The sequence below is a fragment of the Sciurus vulgaris genome (genome assembly GCF_902686455.1).
Source record: "Sciurus vulgaris genome assembly, chromosome: 11".
NCBI classification, from domain to species: domain Eukaryota; kingdom Metazoa; phylum Chordata; class Mammalia; order Rodentia; family Sciuridae; genus Sciurus; species Sciurus vulgaris.
In genome coordinates this window covers 37,393,095-37,418,761 of record NC_136472.1, presented here as the reverse complement: position 1 = coordinate 37,418,761, position 25,667 = coordinate 37,393,095, and the positions used below count along the sequence as shown (strand labels likewise).

The 25,667-nt window shown below is 45.4% G+C and overlaps 1 protein-coding gene across 3 annotated transcripts in view; it reads right to left on the bottom strand.

Moving 5' to 3' along the window:
• Positions 1 to 25,667, bottom strand: part of SLC1A2 (solute carrier family 1 member 2) — a 122,782-nt gene that overhangs the window by 34,863 nt on the left and 62,252 nt on the right. For 2 of the 3 annotated variants that reach the window (XM_079104664.1, XM_079104663.1), the window contains exons 2-6: positions 16,560 to 16,699; positions 14,658 to 14,810; positions 11,950 to 12,200; positions 6,833 to 6,998; positions 2,243 to 2,369 (exon numbers count right to left, since the gene is read on the bottom strand). In XM_079104664.1, coding sequence (XP_078960790.1) covers positions 2,243 to 2,369; positions 6,833 to 6,998; positions 11,950 to 12,200; positions 14,658 to 14,810; positions 16,560 to 16,689 — 827 coding nt within the window. In that variant the 5' untranslated portion in view covers positions 16,690 to 16,699. Of the gene's footprint in view, positions 1 to 2,242; positions 2,370 to 6,832; positions 6,999 to 11,949; positions 12,201 to 14,657; positions 14,811 to 16,559; positions 16,700 to 22,668; positions 22,888 to 25,667 lie in introns of those variants that run through there. The other variant, XM_079104665.1, reaches the window with a different exon arrangement.

Below are 25,667 nucleotides of genomic sequence, written 5' to 3'. Positions count from 1 at the left end.
TAACAATAATAACTATAATTGTTGTTGATAATAAATGGGTTAATATATATACAGTAATCACAATAATACTAAACATATACCAAGAATTTAACAACTATTACAAGTTAATAATTACTATTATTAGTTTTTCAATGTTATATTTTGCTACTATTTCAAACTTTTACTAGTAGGTAGAGAAGAATACAAAGAACTCTGATGATTTCAACTTTGAGGGGTCAGTTAAAGGGTGGTTGGCTCTTTTCCCAGAGCCTTTGCACACACATGGTTATCAAATGATGTTGCTGATGAGGTGGCTAAAGAATGAACAGAATGTGTAGAATTGGCATCTCATACACAGAACACCCTCCCAACTTCCTGAATGAGGCAACCAGACAGCTGTCAGGAATCATCTCGTAGGTCCCATCCCTGCCTCATCATGGGGAATGATGCTAAACCTTGTAAGAGTTTTGGTTTCAATGAATAGGAAACGTTTTAATCCACACCACCCTTCATCCCCGAGGAGAAGGGAGGCTACACTTTATCCTACTGACTCATCAGATTTCCTAGAAGATTCCGTTTCCTACACAGGTTCAGTAGAAATGATGTTAGTATAGATGAAGAAAATAATTTTTATACATTACCCACATGGTTGGTATTATATTCAGAAATATGAGCTGTGTTTTTAGAGCAAGGATGTACATTCTGCTCTGAATTCTAGGTAACAAGGGCAGATCCTAATATTTAAGCAAGAGGCCTGTTCTGCTTTATGTAGAATAGCTTATTAAACTCTCAACAGAGTTGGGAAACCAGTGGGTGGGACCAGATTTCCAAGAGCACGTCCGGTCCTAGCTTGCATGGCTGACTGCTGCCTCTTTCCTCTTCTGTGTGAATCATGAGTGACTGGGTTGAAGACATTACTTGTGGATATTAGAATATTGGATCAGAAGCTCCTCCACACTCCTTGGATCATGCCTTGTCCCTGGTGTCTTGGGTTGGTTTTACATTTCTGATACTGTTCATCTTTAGAATTACTAGTTGGTTTTTCAGGCTTGTTTGTTTCTCTTCCAGTATAGGAATTAGCAGACTTTTTATGTGAAGAGTCAGACAGTATATGCTTTAGGTTTGGGACAATCTACAGTTGCAGTGGCAACTATTAAACTGCTGTTACAACAAGCAAGCAGCCACAGAGAATGTGTAAAAACAAATGGGCATGGCTGTGTTCCAAGAAAACTTTACTTATGGATACTGACTGTGAATTTTGCATAATTTTCATGTGTCATAGAACAATATTATTTTGATTTTCTTTGCTTTTTAGCCATTGTCACCAGTCAAATATTTGTGCCCCTCTCCATTCTTGTGTTGAAATTGTAACTGCCAATGTGATAGTAAGAGGTGGGGGCCTTTGGAGGTGATTAGATTATGATAGAGGAGCTCTACTGAGTGGGATTAATGCCTACTACATTTTGAATGTTTGTGTTTCCCCCAAAATTCACGTGTTGAAACTTAATCTCCCATGCAGAGTGTTTGGAAGTGGGCCATTCAGGAGAAGAGTCCTCAAAAGGGGGATTAGAGTCCTTATAGAAAGGATTTGAGGAAGCCTGCTTGCCCCTTCCAGACACGGAAGGAGTAATCTATGTCGAAAAGGCTCTCACCAGATACCAAGTCTGTTAATGCCTTGATCGTGGACTTCCCAGCTCATAGAACTATGAGCAATCAATATCTATTCTTCATAATTACTCAGTCTAAGGCATTTTGTTATAGCAGCTGGAATGGACTGAAATAATGCCCTTATAAAGAATACCCAGAGGGTTTCTAATTCTCTTTTCACCAAGTGAGGATACAGCGAGAAGTTGGTCATCTACAGCCTAGAAGAGGGTCCTCACCAGAAACCAACTATGCTGGCACCCCAGTGTCAGACTGCCAGCTTCCAGAACTCTGAAGAACAAACTCTGTCATGGAGGAGCTACCCAGTACTTTGTTACAGCAGCCTGAACTAACATAGACAGTCAAAACCATAAAACCATACTCTCAGCTTATGAGGCCTACGAAATAGATGATATATCACGTTGAACCCAACGGCACTATTTACTGACCCCTGTTCTAGGGGAAGCTCAGGAAGAGATTTCCATCCTTTTTCAAGGCCTTTCTAGAAAGCCACTTGACAGTGTATGCCCACTCTTTCCTGCAGGGAGGGTCAAGTATCCTCTAAGGACCCCAAGGCCTTGCCATTCCCCACTACCATAAAGTAAGAACACACACTTACCACATGATCATGATCACTAATTTCATTACGATCTCATTCAAAATGTTGAAGAATTCCACCATCAGCTTGGCCTGCTCACCCATCTTCCCCATGGCGATGCCAAAGGCAATGAAAAACCCTATCAGACCTGTTGGAGGAATCACATTCCACACAAGCACAGATTACAAACCACGTGGTTCCTTCCCCTCTGTCTTCACCATTCCCAAAATAGGGGAGCCATTTACCCTAGGAATTAAAAGACACAAGCGTCATATTTCACACTGAAAGTGTCTCCCCCCTTGACAATCGTGACTTTTCTTACCATTTTCCACATCAGCACGTTAAACTGCAAGTAGCTTAAGTGTTAGTTCCTTGAAGAAAATGAATTCATTTTCATTCCTAGCTAAAAAAGTATTCTCTTCTCTCTCTCCTCACTTGTGAAATCCTGTGAAACCATGTGTAAGCAGATTCCATTATTAAATAGATTAACGAAGAAAAGACTTGTTGGGACTTGGAGATTATCATGAAAACTTTGCAGCCAATACCGGAACAGCAGAGACCAATTAGCTAATAAAGTCTTTGCTAGAGTTATATCTACATTATTTTGATCTTATTCCCCAAATAATAAATGGCTGGCATGTTTCACTCTTGGAAAACCCTGGAGATAAAATTATGTTTATATTACTGTATATCTAATGTGAAAAGGAGGAAGAATGTTGAAAATTCAAATGGAAAGCAAAAAGAAATCCAAAACAAATTGGGAAATCCCAACTTACCTTTTTTGTTTGAATTTAACCTGTTATTTATGTTCTAATTTGTCATAATTATTTACGTGATCAAATGGTTAAAATAGTTTTTTATTTATCTTTTTCAGGATCATAAAGGCTGAATATAGATTTCGCTGTCAGATTTTTGCCATTCCCTAGACCCTCAGCCCTCTCTTCCCTTCACTTAACACCCTAGTTTAACCTCACATCAGCCTCTAGGGGCAATCCTAACCCCAGGCGGGAAGGATATGAGAAGTTGGGTCCCCCACCCTCTTGATATCAGTCAGTGTCAAATTGCACTAAATCCTGGACCAAGTCCAACTCTCAACCTTGGGTCTTATTCTGTGTTAGCTTTTGCCTCATTGCCTGTGTCTGAGGTGATGGGTATCTATGCTGCAGTTTAGTTTCTCCAAGGTTGAGCCTGGCCTTTCTCCCCCTAGAAGATTCCCTCTCCACCACTCTAGTTAATCCCCACAGACATCCCCAGTACCTCATGGGGTCCTTCTGGATCTCTGATTGCCAACTGCTCTGGGCTCCCCAACCTCTGACCCACTATTTCTGGTTTTGGGGACTACTTCTGACTACTTACATGGACTATAAATAAATCTTGTTATACCCAAGATTTTGGCTTTGACCATGAAGCATGGGCTATCTTCTACCCCTCTCCCTCCATCTTCTTCCCCACACTGACCCTGTCCCCAATTTGGCAGCCCTTATTTCCAGTCTTTCCCTATTATATCCACATTCCTATTGTGCACAGTTATGCCTGAAGTCCTGACCTGTATCAGGTAAATTAGAGCATTATAATTTGACTCTCTTAGAGGGGAGTTCCTCTCCTTGAATCTCTTGACTTTACCCTTTCCTGAGTCACCACAACAACCTCTGTACCAAGCACATCTTCACCCAAATTATTTAGCTGCCCTTTGTGGGAACCTCTCTCGCTCCAGCAAAAAGAATCCAGTCCTTATGCTGTAATATTTGGTATTAAGTATCTCCCCTTTTAACTTTTAGCCAGAAGGTTTAACTAGTGACTTGACACATACGTTTTTCACCCAGGAAAGACCAGGGCTTAGTGCAGATCAAATCCAGAACCAAGCAGACTAGCCCTAAAATAATGTATAAGATCAATCTCAGGTTACTCCTTAAACCCTTCTCTCAGGCCCAAGGAGAGCGGTTTTCTGGATGGAAAACAATTAATCTTTGAGTATTCTGGTTAAGATTACCCAGTTTTACTTGGTTAATGCCATTTGAAAACTTCCAGAGAATATGCACAGGATCTCAAGGTCCAGAAGAATTGGAATGGAAAAGCTCCCCTGTGGGTCAGCCAAGAGGGGCTGTAGCTATGAGTCAGATGACAGATTTTTAAAAAGAGCTATTGGAGTTGATTTAAGCAGTTGGGATTAAGGTGGAGCCCAGAAATGTTTCTGGAGGACTTTTTTTTTTTTCCTTTTTCTTTTTTTCCTTTAAGGAGAGAAATAGGTCCTTAAAGCAGGGGGAGGCAGAGCCAGGGCTGTATCTTTATTTATTGCTGTGCTGAATCCTTGGGGCTTTCCAAAGTCAAAGAGCAGAAAGACAGAAAAACAAAACGAAACCAAAGAAGTCACCATCTCCACCCCTGGAAGATCATGGAAAGAACCTTATTTCAACCATGATTGGTACATGGGAAGTTTCTCAATAACCTAACTTCCTTTGGCTTCCCAGAGCCTTGAACTGCACTTGGATGGAAACCCATATACAGCTTGTCGTTTCCCTGGGTAAACATTGCCTAATTGAAATCACTCACTGGGACTGGAGTGTTTCACTTGAACAAAGCCCTCTTAGACTTGGTCACTGGGGTTGGGAGGGTTGCAAGTTGTGTTGAAACTCCCCAGTGCAGCCAGAGGTCATGTGACTTTCCACCAAGACTGAATGATTCACTCCATAGCCTTGACCCCTGTTACTCAGGATCTCCTTCTTCTCCAGAATTGGGGGTGGACACTGTGACAAAGAGTTGGGTCCTCAGTTATGACCAGCCAGAAGGATCTAGGGGCACTGGGAAGGTCTTGAAGGGGCCATGGCTATCTGGGCAGTGGGAGGAAGCTGCTCACAGGTGCAGGATATTTGCAAAACCTCCTGCTCAGAGCTCTCCCTCTTTCTCCTCCCTCCTTCCACCACTCACCTCCCGAGGATGATCAACAATGTTTATTGATCTTCCTATTGCCTGGCAACCTAGTCAGTTTATCTCCTCCTTTCACTTCCCCAACCTGCCACCTTCCAGGTCAAACAAGAGATCCCACTTCTGCATGGCAGTAACTGGGAGGTCCTGCTCTCCCTACCTTTCCTCAGTCTTGATTGGTGAGCAGTAGGGCCACCAAAGTTAGAAGAGTGAGAACAAACAAACAGGACACCCAATTACATTTTGAATATCAGATACACAATGATTTTTGTTGTTGTTGTTTAGCATTTGTGCATCCCGTGCAATATTTTGGGACATACATTTCAAAGTTATTTATTATTTATCTAGAATTCAGATTTAATGGGGTACCCTGTATTTCACTTGGCAACCCAACCAAAGAGATGGGGCACTAGATCACTTAGATAGTTGAAATCTAAAAAGCTCTCAACTGAGTACTTAAAAGTGTCATTTGGGATATCTGGCTTAGGAAACTGGATTCCCCATTTCTATTATGAACAAATGTCCCTCTTTCTTGTCTTGGGGACTCCATTCTGGAGGTGGATGGGAGATTATGAAGGGAAGCGCACCCCATCATGTGGGGGAGTGTGGAGTAAACTGATCAAATTGGAGCCACTGACATGGCGGAGATCTCATCCCTGTGGGGGTGCATTTGATTGAGCTCCTCAGCTCTTTAGCCACTTTATTGGAGGGTGGGGGCACTAGAGATTTAACCTAGTGTGCTTTACCACTTAGCTACACCCCAGTCCTTGTTAGTTTTTATTTAAAGACAAGGTCTCACTAAGTTGTTTAGGGCCTCTGTAAGTTGATGAGTCTGGTTTTGAACTTGTGATCCTCCTGTCTCTGCCTCCCAAGCTGCTGGGATTACAGGTGTGCACCACCACACCCAGCTTCAGCCACTTTTAATAATGATCACAGCTCATCTGAATGGAGCACATGCATGCACTAGTGTGCTTTATACATACGATCTTGTATGATCCTCACAAGGATCCGTAAAGGAGATGACAATCCCATCTCCACTTTACAACTGAGGCTCAAAGAAGTGCAGCCCTTTGTGCAAGGTCAGAGAACTAGTGACTGGTCCACAAAGCTTCCAGACCCAGGTCTGGCCAGCTGCAGAGAACAGCTGGGATGGAATGCTAAGAAGGCACCAGGCGGGCTGCGGGTAAAGGCTTCCTGGAATCCCAGAAAGTTAAACAGATCATCTGCAAAGCCCCCTGGCCCTACTCCAATACTTCACAATACTGGTAGCTTTGCATTTGTTTACAGACTGGGAGAGCTGGGATGGGACCTTCTAGCATGGTACTGGTACAGACAGGCAGCGCAAAAACAAGGCTTAAGCAGCGAAAGAAATGGATGTGTCACTGGATAACATGGAGATTCAGATAAGATTATTTGCCCAATCACAGAGGCAGGGAATGTGCCCAGTGAATGTCAGCCCCCTCTTTTTTCCCTTGCCTGACCTCTAGCCCATTCCCCTTCCTCTTCCTTATCAGCTCTCTCCCAGAGAAACTCAGGTGGCTCCCCAGAGACAGCCTCCTGCTCCACCTAGAGGTCAGCAGAGTTAGTTTTCTGACAAGGTGCGAGGAAGGCTGAAGAGCTGGAAAGGCTGTGGCCAGGGAGCCAAGGGGCCTCCCCTGGGCCAGGAACCAGGACAACCAGTTTGCATACCTAAGACATTCATCCCATCCTTGAACTCCAGGCCCTTTTTGATAACCATCTTAGTCTCCTCGGGAGCCTCCGTCACAGTCTCATTCAACAGGGAGATGACCGCGTTGGTGGCATTCGCCTCCTCTGACTGAGGGGCCACTAGCACTTTCTTTGTCACTGTTTGAATCTAATGGAGAAAAAAAAAAAAAAAAAAAGGCACAAAGATAAGATTTGGTCTAAAAGGTCACAAAAAGCCTGGTCACTCATCTATTTTAAGGATACTGCATGTTAAAAATAATTAAGAAATGCCAAAACAAGGTTATGAAAATTGGAGACTATTTTTTGTTTGTATTTAAGAAAGTGTTATTTTATGACACACATACCACAGGATACAACTGTCCCAATCCCAAGATCATTACAGAATTGATAAAATTAGCTTGTACTGTACCACAAGCAGTAGGGTCCAATAATGGGATACGAGCTTAAAGTTGGAGGACAGGTGTCTTTCTTGAGCATGATTGTGCCTCTAAGCCTCAGGGACAATGTCAAATATCCAACTTGGGTGCTCTTTAAAACTGTGAGACCCAGCTAGGTGGTTCTGTCTGCCTGTCAGGCAGTCATCAAAAGCTAACTCTCACTTTGGGTTCCTTCCAGAACCAGGTTCTCCATCAGGACACCAGGTGTGACAGCTGCCAGCAGCCACCAAGGCAGGAGCATGAGCTTATATTTTCAATCTAGTGTAAGGTGAGAGAAAACCTGCTCTTTCTGGGCAGGGATGTCCACTGTCCTTAGCTCAGGGCTCCCACGGAGCCTCTGAGGCTGTTCCTCGACATTGGTGGCAGCAGTCCTATTTTTAAAGGTGCCAGGCCCCTTGCATGCAGACTGCTGTGAAAATTCACATCTGAGCCCCCAAAACCACCACCTCCAAGCGTATTAAAATAGAATTCATACAGAATCCTAGAATGTCAGTGCTGGCACGTACAAGGTGACAGATGGCTGAACCTTGAATAGATACGAAAGAGGATGCTTGGAGAAATCAAGTGACTCTTCAGACGTCATAGTTACTGGCAGAGTTGGGACTTCAACTCGAATGGCCTGACCATCACTGAGTTCTTTCTTTCTACCTGTGCTGTACGCTCAACTAGGCGGATCCAATCCTGACAATGCTGAGCTGAGCAAAGGGTAACAAGGGGAGAGAAGGGGGGCCGGCATTCTCCGAGATGAGGAAGGTGCTCTGTTCTTAGCCTGGCCACATGCACAAGGGCAGGGAGAGAGAAAACCCAGGACTGGCTATGCAAGGAGAGAAGGGGCAGCTCACTGGTCCCTGGGTCTGGGTGATAGTGCTGGGAGAGACCCAGGACTGATTGGAAAGGAAGCTTCCATGAGTAGCAAAATCATGCTCCCAGGAAAGAAAATGTCAGCCTATCTTGAGCACGCAAAAGGAAGCCAAGGCTTGTGATGGACATAGTGATGGGCATTGACCTAGACATACATGGTGGCTGCAGGGATCAGATAGAAAGCCGGGTACTGCAGGTTTGACACTTACTACCCCTCTGAGCGGCCAACCCCACAGCAGATTGTGAGTTAGTTACTGAAGCAGGAGTCAAAATACACTGTCTGACTTCAAAATCCAGCTTCCAAACAGCACAGGCCAGAAACTGAAGTTGAAGTTGAGGACACAGGAACACTGAAACACAGGCCTAGTCCTCTGCCTGAGATCTTGAGTCACACAACTTGTCTGGGTTGGACAACTCCATGTGGGTGCCAGTTCTAGTCTACCTGAGTCCAGCTCACCCTCATCTCTCAGCTTAAGACCTGCAAAATCACCAGGTATGGTGGCACAGGCCTGTAATCCCAGCAACTCTGGAGGCTGGGGAAGGAGGAACCCAAGTTTGAGGTCAGCCTAAGAAAGTCAGCGAGACCCTGTCTCAAAATTTAAAAAGGACTGGGAATGTAGCTCAGTGGTAAAGTGCCTCTGGGTTCAATCCCCACTACAAATAGACACACACACACACACACACACACACACACACACACACACACACACACACACACGCCTCCTGACTCACTCAATCATTCGCCTTTCCGCTTCTCTACCTACCATCTACAGGTAATTATAGCTACCCAGAGTTCCATAACTGCCAGACTAATTTTTTATTTTTATTTTAAATAGAAAACCAGTCATCTCCCTGACTCAGCCTCTCTTAGAATAAGAACCCAGGTCTGACTTTGGCCTACTAGGTTCCTCTGTGCTGGGCTTTTCCTTCTTCCTCTCACTTTCTACGTGGTGGCCTCTCATTGGCCTCCCTTCTCTTTTCTGAATGCAGCCTGCTGGCCTGTGCTTTCCCACAGGCCACACTTATTCTGATTTCCTGTTGGTTCAGCTCAAACATCTCCCCTAGCAACTACTCAGCCACCTCACCCAGCCCTCAGAGCTCACCCATCTTAATTTTCAAGCCTCTTGAGTGTTTACCTGACCCATGTTTTGGACTATCTCCCTCTCCTTGGAGATGCGTAGGCTCCCTGGGCCTGTGCCCTCCTCTCTTATTCCTGTAGCATCTGGTGCCGAGCAGAGGACCCACAAGCATTGGCTAAGTTCCCTAGAAGAAAAGATCCTGTGTGGCCTCTTGCTGGGCTTGATCTATGCTACACGTCCCAGCCATTGCTCCCTTGGAAACCTCGCCTCGCTGCAGTCAGTCCTAAACAGGAGGCCAGAGGCCTCCCTGCTCTCAAAGACCCAGGGCCTGACTCTGGCAAGCCAGGTCCTGCCACCTTGTGTAAGGCAGCCTTCACCTGGAGAAGGCTCACCTTCTTCCTCCTTATGTCTCTCTCTCTGATCAGGAAGCCTCCTCTGCTCAAGACAGGCATATCAGACCACTCCTGCCGCAACTCATGGGCCCAGAGGGACCTCTCCTGAGCCACCTCTGTCTACAAGGCCATGTCAATCTGTCAGAATGGCCTCTTGTCCTCAAGTCTTCCTGAAGGTCCTCCTCCTGGTCAGGCTAAAGGAATCTGCTCCACGAGGTGAAGGAGTCTACATTATTATTCCTCGGATTGCCCAAGCATTTCAGAACTCTAACCCTGGGCTGAGCTGGAGACTAAGGCTCAGTTCTCATATGACTTTTTCTTTGCCCTTGGAGGGTAGGATCAGGTCAGGAGGGGGCAGAGAACAGTGCGGTCCTCTGTCTCAGGGTCATAGACAGAGGTCTTTGCCATCAGCAGCTCCATGCAAAGACGGTCCATCAAACAGAGAGGTCCCTGAGTATGAGCCCAGCAGATATCACAGAAATTCATTTCAAGATCAGAGCAACAGCTCCAAGGGCTTGATGCTTCTTGGGCCTGCCTCCCAGACTGAGAGGAACCACAGCAGGATTGGGAGGGCCAGACACAGGAGGGAGGCCAGATCTGTCCTTCCCAGAGCCTCCCACGGGCCTGCCTCCAGTCTTCTCCTAGCTCAGCTCCCAGGAGCTACAGTTCCAGAAGTTCCAGAGGACTCTCCAAAATCTTAAGAATAGACTTGGCAGCCAGTGGTGTCTGTCACTCCAAAGCAAGCCATTCTGTCTCTGTAAGCTGGCTGGCTGCTGGGCAAGCCCGTGACACAGTGGGGGAGACAAAGAAAGCACCCTCTTCTCCAGTCTAGCTCTAGTGGCTCCCACTGTACCCTCCCTCTTGGAATGGTTTCCTCCCATATAGGTCCATGCTACATGTGCCACCAAAATGGCATTTTTTATTTTTTAAAGTTTTATTTTGTTTGTAGTTGACATAATAATTATACATATTCATGGGATGCAATGTGATGTTTTGATACATGTACACACTGTGTAATGATCAAGTCAGGGTAACGAGCATATCTATCACTCAAATGTTTATCATTTCTTTGTAAAGTAGCATCTAAAATCAGAGAACACATGTGTTCTGGGTTCAGCAGAGGTTGGCAACTGCATCTTGGGGTCACCTGGGAATACAGACTTTTCTTCTGTAGGTCTCTTAAGTTCCTTCTTCTGCGATTCCCTGGAAATGGCTGATGCAGGCTCATTGGTTGTTGCCTCACCCCTCCCCAGGCTGCTAGGAACTCAAATATGTTCTAACCTAAGTTTCTGACCTTGGGGACAGAAAATAAGCCAGTGAGTGGAGCCTAGGCAGCTGATTCAGTGGTTCCACTCGGCAGAATCAACTGTTTTTAAAAGTCACACGTTTTTAAAAAGACTTGTGTGTGCTGTCAGCAGGAATACATAGTGCTACCCTTTTCTGTAGGGCTACTTTGCAATATCCAGCCAATTCAAAGTACCAGGATTTCTGGCAGGGCATTTTCACTTCTAGGAATTTATACTGTAGAAATATTATGCTATCATGAAAAAGAGAGAGATGTGTGTAACACACTGCAAAATCAAAAGGCCAGAACAGCATGGTGTATGGGATGCAGCAGCACTCAGGTTGAACTTCTAAGGTCAGGCACACATGTATATGTGGCAAAGAAAAGACATGGGAAGAAAAAATTCTCAACCTAAGTAGCTCTAGGGAAGGGGAGGGGAGCTTCTAGTTTTTACTTTATTTTCCTCTTATACTATTTAAATTTTTCACAATCCATGCATGTGTTATTTCCACAATTTAAAAAAATACCCAAGCCACCCATCCATCTTAAAGATGGATTTAAAATTCTGATTCTATAGGGTAGTTGTATTTCTTAAAAGTGACACACAGGGTTCTGTTATGCTGACAAGATTGAGAATTACTAGGCTTCAGAGGTTGTAAGCAAGACCGATTAAAATGTGCCCAGGCACAACTCAAAGAGCAGGAAAGAAAGATGAGACAAAGGAAGAAAAGGAACCTCAGAGCAAAAAACCAAAAAAAACAAAAACACACACACAAAACCAGCACACACGCGTGTACACACACACACGTGCACTGATTAAGAGCAGGAGAAAAGGGAAGGTTTAAAAAAAAAAAACATCCCAAGATCCTGCCCCAGGTCACCTCATCCAATCCCTGGGCCTAGAGAGCGAGAACTAAATATTAAGAAAATGAACTAAATATTAAGAAAATTGCTACCAGAGTTGGTTATTGGAAATGGCCTCTCTCGAAGTTACTTGATAACTCAGAAGTTTGGAGAAAGAGAGAAAATCAGAACCTTGGGTTACCTGTTGGAAACAGGCTTGGACCAGGTTTTCGGGGAAGAGATTCCGAATAAGATCCAGGAAGGCATCCAGGCTGGACACTTCGTCGTTCTTCTTCCCTGGCCCCAGCTGCTTCTTGAGTTTGGGATTGCCAGGGTGGATGGCCAAGACCAGGATGACCCCCAGCACCGCGGCGATGATGGTTGTGGACATGTAGTACACCATGGCCCTCGTGCCTAAGCGCCCGCTGGCTTTAGCGTCCAGCCCTGACAACCCTGGGTTGAAAAGAAATCAGAAGGATTAATGCGGTGTCTGCTAAGGCTCCATGGCTACACGTCTATAAGCCTTGGTTTCCCGTTACTCAAATGCATTCATGACCAACTCCACCCCAACGACTGAACATCTGACCTATCCTACAAGTTACAATTCTATTTTCCAAGGATATTTTTGAGATTCTTGAGAACAGGGGAGACTTGGAGAGGGGGGATCCTAAAGTTCAGAGTTTGCAAATGGTCGGTGTTAATTAGTCTGCAGTAGTGAATTCAAATAAAGTTGAATCTATTCCATCTTGAATTCTGAGACTGGGCCCTTTCTACTTTGTGGTCTTAAGGTATCTTTCTGCGAAGCAATGGTGCTGGCACATGCCAGGATTTCACTTATTTATTATTATTATTTCATTAATAATAAAATAAAAATAAAAAGTTGGTTGACCTATGCTGTTATGGTTTGGCTGTGAGATGTCCCCCAAAAGCACACATGTGAGAGACAATGCAGGAAGGTTCAGAGGAGAAATGATTGGGTTGTAAAAGGCTTAACCCAATCAGTGAATTAATCCCAGATGGGATTCATTGAAGTGGTGGGGTGTGGCCGGGAGAGGTGGGAATTGGGGAGGGTCTTTGGGGTACATATTTTATATCTGGACACTAGAGACTCTCTCTCTCTCTCTCTCTCTCTCTGCTTCCTGATGATGCGAGCTGCTTCCCTCTGCCACACTCTTCCACCATGATGGAGCCCTGAGCTGGCCTTCTATGGACTAAGACCTCTGAAACTGTGAGCCCTCAACTAAACCTTTTCTCTCCTACAATTGTGCTGGTCAGATGCTTTTGTCACCGAAGCGAAAAAGCTGACTAAAACAAATGCCATGCTTGCAGCGTCTTTTGAACACATTACTGGTCGTCGACACGGAGAGGAGAGCAGGGGTTCAGCACCGCCCTCTCATCTCCCTGAGGTGCAGCCCTGTGGCCCTCATCCCCAGCTGCCTGTGGGACTTGAAGAACATGTGGCAAAGTAGCCACCAGCCATGGCACTCAACTCTACCGAGGGAGGTGAGAGGAAATTCCACGCAAGTCACAAAAACTCCAGCCTTCGCTGGGTTTTTTTCCAGTTGTTTCTTCAAACTGCCCACTTCCTGGTTTCAGTTCCTGCTTTTACTAGACAGAGAGATTGAGCTATTTTCTGGGGATCGGTCCTTTTTGCTGTGAGGGAGGAAGTCACTGATGCAAACTCCTCTGAATTGAAATGACCCACATATGACCTACTTCTCTTTACAACCCACAGTCTGATTCTGGGTGATCGAAGCTAGGTTTCCTTACCAGGTTGGCCATCTGTTAGCAGAGAACAATTTTTTTTTTTTCTTTCTGGTTTGGTGGAAAACGTGTAAGGTAAAAACAGATTCACTTAATCTAGGGCTGAATGATGAGACGCTGGTTAGCTCCTGAGCACTCAGTCCTGAGACCCAGCCCTCCTGGTCACTGGGCTCACTGGTCAAAAGCTATGAGACTGTGGAGCAGCCTGGCTTAGCATCCAAATTATTGGAATTGCCCGAGCCTCATTTCCTTCATAAGGCAGTCAGTTTGGAAGGGCAACTCCTCAAGGTCACCTGAACCAAGGCCCAGTAGCTCACCCCTAACTCAGAGTGAGTTTTTTTTTTTTTTTTAATTTTAATTTTTTTTTAATTTTTACAGGCTACATTTTGATTCATTGTACACAAATGGGGTACATCTTTTCTATGTTGTACACGATGTAGATTCATACCATTCGTGTAATCATACATGCACACAGGGTAATGATGTCTGTCCCATTAAACCAGTTTTCATACCCCTGCCCCCTCATGCCTCTCATTTCCCTCTGTGTAATCTAAAGTTCCTCCATTCTTCTCTTCAGAGCGAGTTTTAAACACCAACATCTTCCCTGCTTGAACAACAGGACTTGGGAAGGAGAAAAGGATCAGGATAAGCCCATGGAGAGGGAAAAAATAATCTTCTCAAATAAAATAATGAATTATTTTAGCAAAAAATAAAGCATGATACCACCCAAAAAGGATACCTTTGTTCTGAATAACTCAAAGGGCTTTCATGTTTAGCATTTCATTTATTTTTAATATGCACCTTTGTCCATGCCCAGTTAAATAATACAGTGTCCTTTTCCATTTATAACTTTTATCAGTTTCTGAACAAATCACAATTTGAATAACAGAGGAAACTGTACATCAAAAATCAAAATCACGTGAGATATCATCATGGTTGTTTCCTTTTCGTCTTTGTTGTTATGGGGAAAGATGGATCCACCAATGAACGGCAAGCACTTTTCCTAGGGTGCTTATCTCCATTTTAGAGACCGGGAAACTGAGGCTCTGACATGAAATGACACAGACATTCACTCACTCGACCAAACTGAGATGCTTCAGTCCATTCCAAATCCACTCTGGCCAGGCAGCAGGGAGAGGGGCTTACCTGTGATTAAACTGGAGATGATGAGAGGGAGAATGAGCATTTTGAGCATCCTCATGAGGATATCCCCGGGGAACGCTATCAGCATGACCACATCAGGGTGGATGGGAGATGCCAGGCGGAGCAGCCCCCCGCACACGGCCCCCAGGATGACGCCTGTGAGGAAGGAAAACGGGGGGTGGGGGGGTCTGGATTTATTGTTTGAAACTGTCGAAAGACTTATTTCAGATGATACTCAACTTTCTCATGCTCTGCCTTATTCGATGGTGAATAAAATGTTATAAAATATGAAGTGAGTGATGCTGATTTTGACAATTAGCAAGAGAACCTGGGGAGCTCCAACCGTTCCAACAGGCAGCTCCTGAGGAGTCAGGGGGGCCTTCTCAAGGGTTTATGGGAGCTAAAAAGGATCTGGTTCTGACATCTTTGAAGATATTGACTACTCAAACACTAAAAACAACTCAGACAAGGCTTCTCCTCCCAGCCCAGGTCTGGCCACACGACTTGGCATGCAGTGTGTGTCTTCCTCTTAACCAAAGGCCAGATAAAAGGAACATGCCTGACCAAAATACTATGAGTTCCTTTTTTGTTCCCCTATCTATGGGGAGGGCTTCCAATCATTTCCCTATAGCTCACCCTCCATGTTTGCCCTTGACTTCTAGGTCCGTTCACAGAATCCTCAAGCTTGCAGATCCTAGGGGAGCTCAGGGAAGGACTGAAAATCTATAGTGCGGGAGGAACCCAGTGCAGCAGAAATACTGGCAGAAATACTTTTACCTCACAGGCCCACAGATCCCAAAGCAAAACTTCAGACCCCTGACAAGGGTGGCCAACATTAAACTCGGCTGTGGAAACCACCAGTCGGGCCACAGCACCGGCGTTGTCAGGGTGGGGAGGCATTTCCAGGTATGAGGTTATGGAGTAAATTCTAGAATGTGCATGGAGCAATGAAGCTGGAGGCCTGGTCATTTTTTCTTCTACAGGTAGAAATGGTACTATCCAACTTGAAGTCCTATGATGAAGGAGATCTTCTTACATGGAGGGAAAGCCTTGGAAAACCCAACCACACTTGCAGTTTTCCTATTATGAAGTGAAATGAGCTGTGGCAAACTCCCCATCCTGACCCTAGTCCACTGGCATCCAGGATGACTGGCTCGCAGATGGAGGGTGTGTGGGTGGGTGGGAGGGGTGGGGAGAACGAGCCGTCATTGCCTCTCTGTTGCTAAGTGAGGGCTGAAGGGCAGGGAGGGATTTCCAAGAGAAACGGTGTGGCTATCACTGCAAGAAACTGCAATTTACCCCATTTTTTAAAAACCCTAGTGGAAAACATAAAACCAAGACTTTAGCAACAGTCCACACAAAAGAACAACTACAGGATGTGGCCTGAAGACTTGCAAGAGGAAGCTAGGGCCGATCGATGCTTCAGGATGTGCTTCTTGCCTGCTGCTCTCATTGGCTAATGTGCCCAGTTAACCTGAGTTGATGATCTGGAGGCCTCTGGGGAGCCGGTCTAGTGAGGGTTTCTGCAACCACTGCCCTTGTCTTGATGCAGGTATTTCTCTAAATGTGATTTACTGACTACCGTCTTGGAATCACCTAGAAGGTTTGCTACAGTGCACATTCTAGAGCCCCACTTCAGATGGAGTCTCCCTGACTGTGACCTGGGAATCTGAATGCTGACACACTCATAGGAAACGCACACGCCTGACACTTGAGGACTGCTAAAATCCAAAGCAGAAGAGCAAATGGTTGGAGTCAGCCATGGGGAAGATTTCACCGTTGAGGCAGTGATGCCTGGGCCACCGGCCTCAGGCAGGGCCTGTGGTTCCCTTTCTGGTAGGAGTGCTGGCTGTGGAGCCAGGAGAGCTCCTGAGAAGAGGGAGCAGCGTGGCATCGGGCACCTACCGAACACCGTCAGTGTGAGCAGGAGATTCTTCCCCAGCTTGTCGCACAAGCGCAGGCCCAGGGATCGGTGCTTCGGCTCCTCTGAGCTGAGGTGGCTGTCAAGCATCCTTACTTCCACCTGCTTGGGCATGTTGTTGGCACTGCAACAGAGGGGACAGTGGTGAGCAGAGTCGGCGGGCACCCTCCTGTGCAGCTCCAGGGGCTCAGGTAAGGGGCCTCCCGGAGACACAGCGACATATATAAAAACAAGAGTGACACGGGGCACATGGAGTTCCAGTTCACCTGAGTGGGACAGTAGGACACGTGGGACACTATGTGCTTGGTGCTTTCATTCCCATCTCCTTGGGTCCTTGCAGTAAAGAAAGGAAAACCACAGGCAGTGGTCAGGTTTTTAAGGACCCCATCAGGCTAATCCTGGGGTGGGGAGGGAGCATCCCCACTCCGTTTTACAGAGATTAACTCCACTAGGGTTGCAAAGTCTGAAGGAAAGGGAGATGCAAATCCAGACATGTCTACCTCTAAAACCTGAGTTCTTTCATTCTTGTAACAAGAGCAAATTGTGATGTTTTCAGGAGCGTCATGGCCTGAGTTAGGCCAAGATGAAAACGCCTACAGGCTCAAGCCTTCCATATCCTGGACACAGAAGAGTTACAGGTGCTGATAACCCAAGCCTTACCTCCCCTTTTGGAAAAGCTAGCTTATCCAGCTAAAAGAAAGTCAGTCTACTGGGGCTTTTAGAAGGTCACTTGTCAAACTGGCCACAGGCCAATACCACTCTGAAACAAAAACGTAGGGACTTCAGAGGGATTTTGGTCACTTTCATCTGTGGATGCAGCTCAGCCCTTTTCTGGAATACCTCAGGGTGGACCCAGGCTGCCCTAGCCGGGGCAATGGGACACTGCCCCTCACCCACCTTTGACAGGCCCGGGCCCACACAATTCCACAGTTAAGGTTGGGCATTGGCACAGGGAGGACAGTTTACTTTGACATGACAACTTAAAACATTTCTGGAGCTGCCATTTACAACTATCTCATTTGATAAAGGCAAGGGGTGGGAGCCTCGTCACCTACAAGGACAGGTCACCAGATCTGAAGAGATGATGGTAGATGACAGTACAGGGCCTTCCAAGACACCAGAGTGTTCCCCTCAACCCGGATATTCTCACACAGACTGGACAGACCCTCATTTGGAGCCCGTGCCAATCTGCAGACCGGTGACGTGGAAACACTGGTTGTAATGGGAAGAGAGAGGTCTTCAGGTTCAGAGCGCTGTGGCTTAAATTCCTGATTCTGTCACTTGCTAGCTGTGTGGTACGTGGCAAGAAGGGCCTGGTACCTACACCTCATGAAAATTAAGCACAAGCATGCTTCATGGTACGTGACCCAGGGGTTCCGCCTCCAAGGAACGTGAGGAAGAGAACATCCTCATTCATGGCAAAGATAACGCAATTCGGGCGACCTACTCAGTGGTACCATATTTCATCAAGACACCAAGAACTGAGTTTCCAATCTCAGAGTTAAGACCTGGACCCAAAGACAATAACTTACTTTTGTTTTTATAACAGGCTGCTTAATATACTTGCTACCAAAATATTTTACAACTGGAAATAGAGTTGGTAGAATACTCAGATAAAAATGTCAGAATGAACTCTTCTCAATCTCCCCTTAATGGCCTGTATTTCTAGTCATCTGGTTAATGTCTGAGGCAACCTTTGACTTCCTGGCATATGTGTGTTTAATGATCGCTCAGACCACCTACAGAAGAAAATAGGACATGGCTCTCCCGGCCTGTGGACCAGAGCACTTCCGATCAGTGAGCAGTGAATACCACGTCCTCCCATCGCCACGTGAACCAGAATGAAAAGTACTTTTGCAAGACAGCAGGAGCAAATGATCAAAATGATCGGTTTAACATGGATAGACGGCATTTCTATGTTTGCATTGGGATCTTTTTCCATTTTTAAACATTTCTCCAGTCAGTACTGTAACGTGAAGTTCTAAACCAGGAGATGGCCAATAAGGAACAGAGGTAGCGTGCATTCTGCAATGGCGAATGTACTCCCTCAGCCAGCCCTGGGCAAAACTCGGGATCCCCTTGAGATTGTTAATCTCCTTGCCTTCTGCTTCACTCGCCTCCTCCTGCCATTGAAATTAGAATCAGGCACATGGTTGGTATTCAAGTGAGACAAGCAAATATTTAAAGCAAACATTCTGGCAAGATCCATATGATATAATGAAAACCTCAGGCATCAAAACAGCCTTGTCAAAATGAAAACACACAAATATTAGTTAACATACACACCCAACCCTGAGCCTTGGAATGTGGTTGGATGCCTGCTGTACACATTTCTTAGCTTTACAAAATTGCTGCATGTCTAAGGGTTTGATTTTGAGGCCACAACAAAATGTTGCCGAATCCCTGAATCAAAACAGCCACATCAAAGTGGCAGCATCAAAATATCACAAGCCCACAAGTATTTATTGAGAGAATTCCCTTAACTTCCCCTCTTGGAATTAAACAGATACTCCAAAGTTTCTAAAAGTTCCTGACATATGCACATCAAAAATAATTTTTAAAATAAATCAGAGCTCCAACTCATAGCAGGGACACAAGGCGCCCCCTTGAAAACTCTTTGTGAAAATTCTACACCAGTTTAATGACTGTGTCTCCCAGAACACAAGGAAAGCCTGAAAAGGGGTAATATTATAGAGTACAGGAAGATATAACAAAACATAACATAGGGCTGCTTCTAAGTCCACACACCTTCAGAAGAACCGGTACCATTTTTTTAAAATGCGTTCACACAGCTAAATAAATGCTGGCTACTGAATGCATACAGGGGCAGCAGTAATAACAGCTGACTCGTATTTATTGACTACTGTTCATTTGTCAGACGCTGATATTCAGTAATGAGTAAGGAACAAACCTTACTCTGATGAAGTCTTTACTAACAAGGAAGGGAAAAGAAAGCACACTGTACTGTGCGTGTCTGCTTTCCAAATGGACCATGGCAAAGCTCTGCACTGATGCTATGGAAAATCATAAGACAGTCTAGCCCAGATTTGGAGAGGCAGAAGGGGTGTTCAAGAAAGGACCCCAGCGGTGACTGATTTCTGAATTGGACCTTAAAGAATGAATTTAATTTAAATGTCTGCATCCTTCACCAGTTGACAAGTCTTGAGAGAGTAGGATGGAGCTCTTTAACACCTAATACTGAATACTTGATAAATGTTTGCTAAAATAAATCAAGAATTAAAAAGTAACTCTAACAGGTGCCTTGCTCTCTCCTGGGAATGAGGCCCTGCTTCAGACAAGCTGGCAGCATGCCATTCAGCAAGCTCTTACCACCCTTGCTTTTACCATATATTTCTATTAGGCACATATTAAAGGCCTCACAATGTTCCATGTGCTAGCCATAGTGCAATAAGCAAAAGAGAAAAAGCCTTTACCTTCAAGGAGGGGATGTTGTGGTGGGAGAACAAATCAGTAGATAAATCGATTGCAAGTGGTAGTCAGGACAAGGAGGAGGGTAGAAGAGATGGAGAGTATCAGGTGAGAAAGCAGTATGATTTTATTTCAAGTAGCCAGGTGAGGTTTCCGTGATGAGGGAACATTTGAACATAACACCTGGAAAAAATGAGGGGTCTACTCAAATTAAAAATGTGATTTGTTCAAAGTTTAGCAAAGAAATGGAATGCACAGAATATGGAAACCTAGACAGTCATCCCAGAGTCTATAGCTCCCGTCAGATGCAACCTCTAATGTCCACATGTTGGAATTTAGCACAGGCATTTATTTAAGCTGTTAAATAAGTAATGCTGGGCCCTACTGTCATCATAAATATGCTGGAGCTTCAGGGTCTGTCCCAGATCCCAGGGAGAAGGAGCTGAGTTGGGTCCAGACAGAAGGCCTGAGGTCTGGAAAAACTGAGTGCTTCCAGGGCAACGAGCAGAAAGAGCAAGACTTGGTCTGGGTAGGACCACTGGGTTAACAGGGTAAGTCGGTTCAAGGGCGTGTGCTTATCCCTTTGTTAATGCTGCCCTCCTACACGGAACAAAGCAATAGAGAACTGGAACAGCCAGGGAGGGCAGGGTACACCTGCTCCACAAAAGCAAATGCTCTCCAACACTGTTGGTCACCTCTATTTGGACTTAAGTACATTCGGGATGGAGAAATTCGCAATAAAATTCCTTTACACCACAGGTTTCAGGACCCACTCACCCAGATCTCTCCAATGGCCTCCTACTACCCAACAGTAAAGTCGGGCTATGTGAGGGCCAGCTGTTGAGATAATTAAAAACTTGAACAATGAACCTATAATTTCCTTCAGCATTAGCCTCTGCATCAAATTATTTAAACAGCTGTTAATTTCGCAATCTTTGCCCAGTTCTTTCTCATGCAAATCCACGTGAGTCCCCATTTCAATGGCAAGCTCAGCTCATGTGCGAATCATCCTCCGTGACTCAAAGGGAACGAGTAATGGGGTTGATGCTAAGTTTTAAACTATTCCCAGAACCTGCTTTTCATTAGCATTCAATTTTCCTCACTCTGCCAAGAGCCTCTAATAACAGGCTCATTAGATGTGGTGTTGGATTCAGATTTCCTGTTGCACACTCCAGCGCAGCCTCATCTGGCACCAATTCTTTTTTCCTCCTTCTCTGGCTCCATGAGGTGGCAAAAGAACACTCCCCCGGGGAGCCTAAAAGCAACTGGTGTGTTTTGCCCAGAGAACAATGGATGGAGGTCTGCAATGGATGTCACTCACCCACCCCTGCACTGCACAAGTCTGACTCCCCGCCCACTAGGCTGAGGACTTGAGGATGCCCAGGAAGGACACAGATGTCCAGAAATCACACTTCTGGGAGATACTAGGTCAGCAACAAAAACAATGCTCATTCAGGGGGCTTTCCCTTAAATGGTGTGTCTGGTCAAGAATGCTGGAAATACTAATGCAATCAGCTCCCAGGACCTAGCACCACATGACAGTGATTATAGCTATTATTGTCCAATATCCAGGATTTCCCCAGCTCCCTAAGAACACCATCCTTGCTGTAATAGGGCCTGGAACTCTAAGACAGCCTGCCAGCCCCACCACCCTTGCTAGATCCTATAAGCCCTGGCTTAATCGTACAGAGGAGTTTATTGGCTGAGATGTCTCTCTCTGACAGCTACTGCATCCTCACAGATCCTGCAAATGAAACCAAAAGGGCCACAGCCTCCAAATTCTCTTCAATTCCTTCTTTTCATTTTCTGTCTCTGTGTCCATTTGCAAAGCTGCAAAAATAATTTCTGAAAAGATCCCGCTGAGAACCACACATGACGCGTCTCTCCTAGAGCTTCCTCCTGTATATCTGAGGGTCAGGCTAAAGAGCACGGTTCTCAGCTACCCCAGATCATGAGGGGCTTGGACCTGGAGAGGCAAATAAAACCCAGCAAGAGTGGAAGTCAGGGGGTCGGGGTTCCAATTCAAGGGCTGCCTCTGACTGGTTGTCTCAGAGATAGTGCAAGATAAAAAGAACGTAAAGTTACTTGCCCTAATCACAGACAGAAGGATACAGTGCTGTGAGTGTTTAAAAACACACTCCTAATGTGAAATTACCAACAGGATGTAGGTTTGGATTTTGGCCTATTTTTATGTTTGAGATCACAGGTTCTATGAAATAAGCTGGTTAGATTAGAAATCCTTTAATGTTCTAACATTCTATGATTCTCCCACTGGGAAAGGGTGTTAAGAACACTTCCATAGAGGTAGATTCCATCTAGTACACAGGACTCTGCGAGAGCACAGCCCAGGGTCTGCATCATATCACTCACAGCAAAAGGAAGAGGGGGACTTAAGAGAGAAGAGCAAACTGACTACCACCCTTTCCTTAGGTCTTTTCTTCCATTTCTGCCATTTTCCTCTCTGCTACAAAAGCACGCCCTTCTAGTGCCAGTAAAGCTGGGTTGGATTCGAATTCAGTCCAGAATTCAGATACTAGCATCGTCTTGACCTCCATCATCCTTGAGCAATTCACAATCCATATTTCTAAGATGGTCAGGTCAGTGTCTTGGGGACATAGTCAAACAGGTAAATTGGCTTTGGGACCAGCCAACTGCAAAACTCACCACTATGTCTTTGGGAGAACACCAACATCATTCATGGTCAACTCCTGTGGAATTGCAGAGCTGGCACTCACAGAAACATTCAGATTGGAGATTGAGAAGAAGGACTCCTCTCCCCATCACTTCCCAGGCCACGGGGCCCAAACAGGCTGATGATGTGAATGGCAAGAGCCGGTTGGGCCTTTGGGTGTCCTCACACAATGGGAAAATTAGTAGAAGACAAAATCTTAAAGGAATGCATAAAAATAGCAAGCATTTTGCCCAAAACCAGAAGTTAAAACACCTGCTCTGATCAGTAGTCTGTGGAAGGCAACACGGCAGAAGGTAATTACATAATCACATTGCCATTGGATTCTTGGTTACAACATCCTTCCAGCTATGACTGAATAAGACATTTAGTAACACTCAAGTCCTTGGGTCATTAGAGAGGTCCTCTGAGATAAAGTTTAGGAAAGGGTCAATAGATGATCTGATATATAGTGGATACTCAATTTTAATATCCTTTTCTTTGAATTACACAACTAAAATAGTACGAAATGATTGTTAAGATAGTTTATCTACAGTTGAATTTAAGTAAACCTCTCTGTCAATATAGTAGTGCTTGTCATTTTCACTAGGAGAAAGTTCCAGAAGGGCTGGCATGGGGCCTAAGAAGCCCCCACTGCCATCATCCCCCAGATAATGGGGTGCCTGGACAACTTTACAAAGAACATCAGGAAAACAACCTTAAGCATAAAACCTCTAGGCTCTGGGAAACAACCCCCCGCCCCCAAGGGAGAGACTGAAGCCAGCCTGGACCCAACACACTTGTCCATTTCCATAAAGGCTCACCACCCTAAACAGAAATAGGACACCAAGGAAGGGTGAGTCTTTTGGACCCGATGAAAGACTGGGTAGGGTGTTCAGTCATCCCAAATTGGGAATCACTTCTAAAAATAAAGATTATGCCATGGCCCAGAAGCACACTGGCTGGCCGGCCCAGTCCCCAAAGACATGTCTCTTCTGAAGTAATAGCTACCCACCTCTGGTTCATGGAACAACATGAAAATACATCTGAAACTTCACACAACTCCAAAAAATGGAGACTTGTGTGGAATACACTTGGGTTTTGAGCCTCAGAAAACTTGGCCCCATATCTAGATGAATAAAGCAGATTGCTTTGCATCAGTCTTTCCCAGTCGAAATGTCTTCCCCACCCTCCCTCCCAGCCCAGTCTGCTAAGACTAACTTCTCCTTCTCCTTCAAAACTCAGGCATGAATTCTCTCAGGAAGCCTTCCTTGACTCGCAAGGATGCTCCCTCTGCACATGACCACAGCCGCTGTGCTCTCTAGACATCTCTCAGGGTTCACCTGTCTGTCTTCCCCATTGGCAGGTAAGCTCTCAGGAACAAGACTGTGTCTTATTTAGACTCTCTGCACGTGCCTACCTTCACTCCTGGGACACGAATGCTCCATTAATGTGCGTTGATGAATGAATGAATGGATGGATAATTAATTAAAAAAAAAAACCCGAGTCATAGGTTCTACATGACACTCAATGTTAAGAGAACTGTGGTCCAGAGGCTGAAGAAACCTGAGGAGGGAGAAATGAAAGCAGGGAGCTCAGAAATGACAAGTGGGGAAGTCCCATCCCACGAGAAGCAAGAAACAGAAAAATCAGCAGGTGATAGAAAGGAATGTCAGCACCAGGGCAAGCCTGGTCCTTCTCTGCCAGTGGCTTTGGTCCTGCTGGCCTGCCCAAGGCATGGCAGTTCCAGTGTCCCCAGACTCAAAGATGGGGCCAGGAACTGGTCTAGGCTTGGGTAACCAGGCCTTTGGGGAAAACCAGTTGGGGAAAAGAAGTTGCCCTGGTTCCTGAAGAGTTTCTTAGGATCCCACAACATCTCTAAATCTGGGTCCTTCAGAAGGTGATCCTTCAACCTCCAGAGAGCATGCGCACTCCTTCCCTTTCCAAGAGTCAACAGAATTCTGATTCGGGGAGCACTCTGGCTAAGAGCTCTAGATTTGGCCCTCAGGCTGGGGAGATGCTGCTTCTCAACCCTGAAGGTTTCCAACCTGAGCCTTCCCAACTGGTCTCCCAGACAGGAGTGTGGCTGGGATGCTGACCAGGGAATGATTAAATTAGCTGCAGTGCCTTCGGGCCCCAGACAGAACTGGGCAGAGCATACAGTCGCTGGGATCTTCACAGTGTCTCAGGAATACTGCGCCATTGCTTTTCTTCAATGGAGTCCTCTCCCTTCCTTAGGCACAGTCATCTATCTGTGCATCTTTTCTCTTTTTTCTAGACTGAGCAAAGCAGCACCAATCCCAAGCAAGAAGGCAAGTCACCATCATAACCATGAAAAAAAGGGAGGTTTCCCAGGGCTGGCCACACTATGCTTTTGTGACAGGTTTAAGGCTTCCTCTGAGTTAACCCAAAGGTCTCGCAGCTCCCAGGGACCTGAAATTTCTCCTGGAAGCCCTGTTCCTTTCTATTCCAACAGAGGACTCAGATTTAAGCCAAAACCACACGGAAAAAAAAAAAAAAAAAAAAAAAACAACCCATTCATTGACACCCCAGCACAAAAGAGCTTCTCAATCCCTCCTTAAGATCAGGATTTGCTGGAGGAATCCCATGACATGGGTCTTGGCCTAAACCACACCTGCAAGCCAAACAAAAGGAAATAAATGCACAATCCTAAGTGCAGGAAGTCAGTCTGAAAGTCGATGGACCTTCTGGAAAACAGAACGATGGTGACAGTAAGGGGTCAGCGGTCGCCAGGGGTTGAGGGTGGAAATGAATAATCAGATCACAGAGGACTTTCGAGGGCAGTGAAAATACTCTTTCTGATACTAAAAAGGCAGACACTTGCCATTCCAAAATTTATCCAAACCCATAGAACATACAACACCAAGACAAATTCTGACAGAAACTATGGACTTCCTAGGATAATGAAGTGTCCAGGTAGGTTCATCAGCTGTAACTAATGTACCACTGCTCTCTGCTGGGGGATGTGGACAGT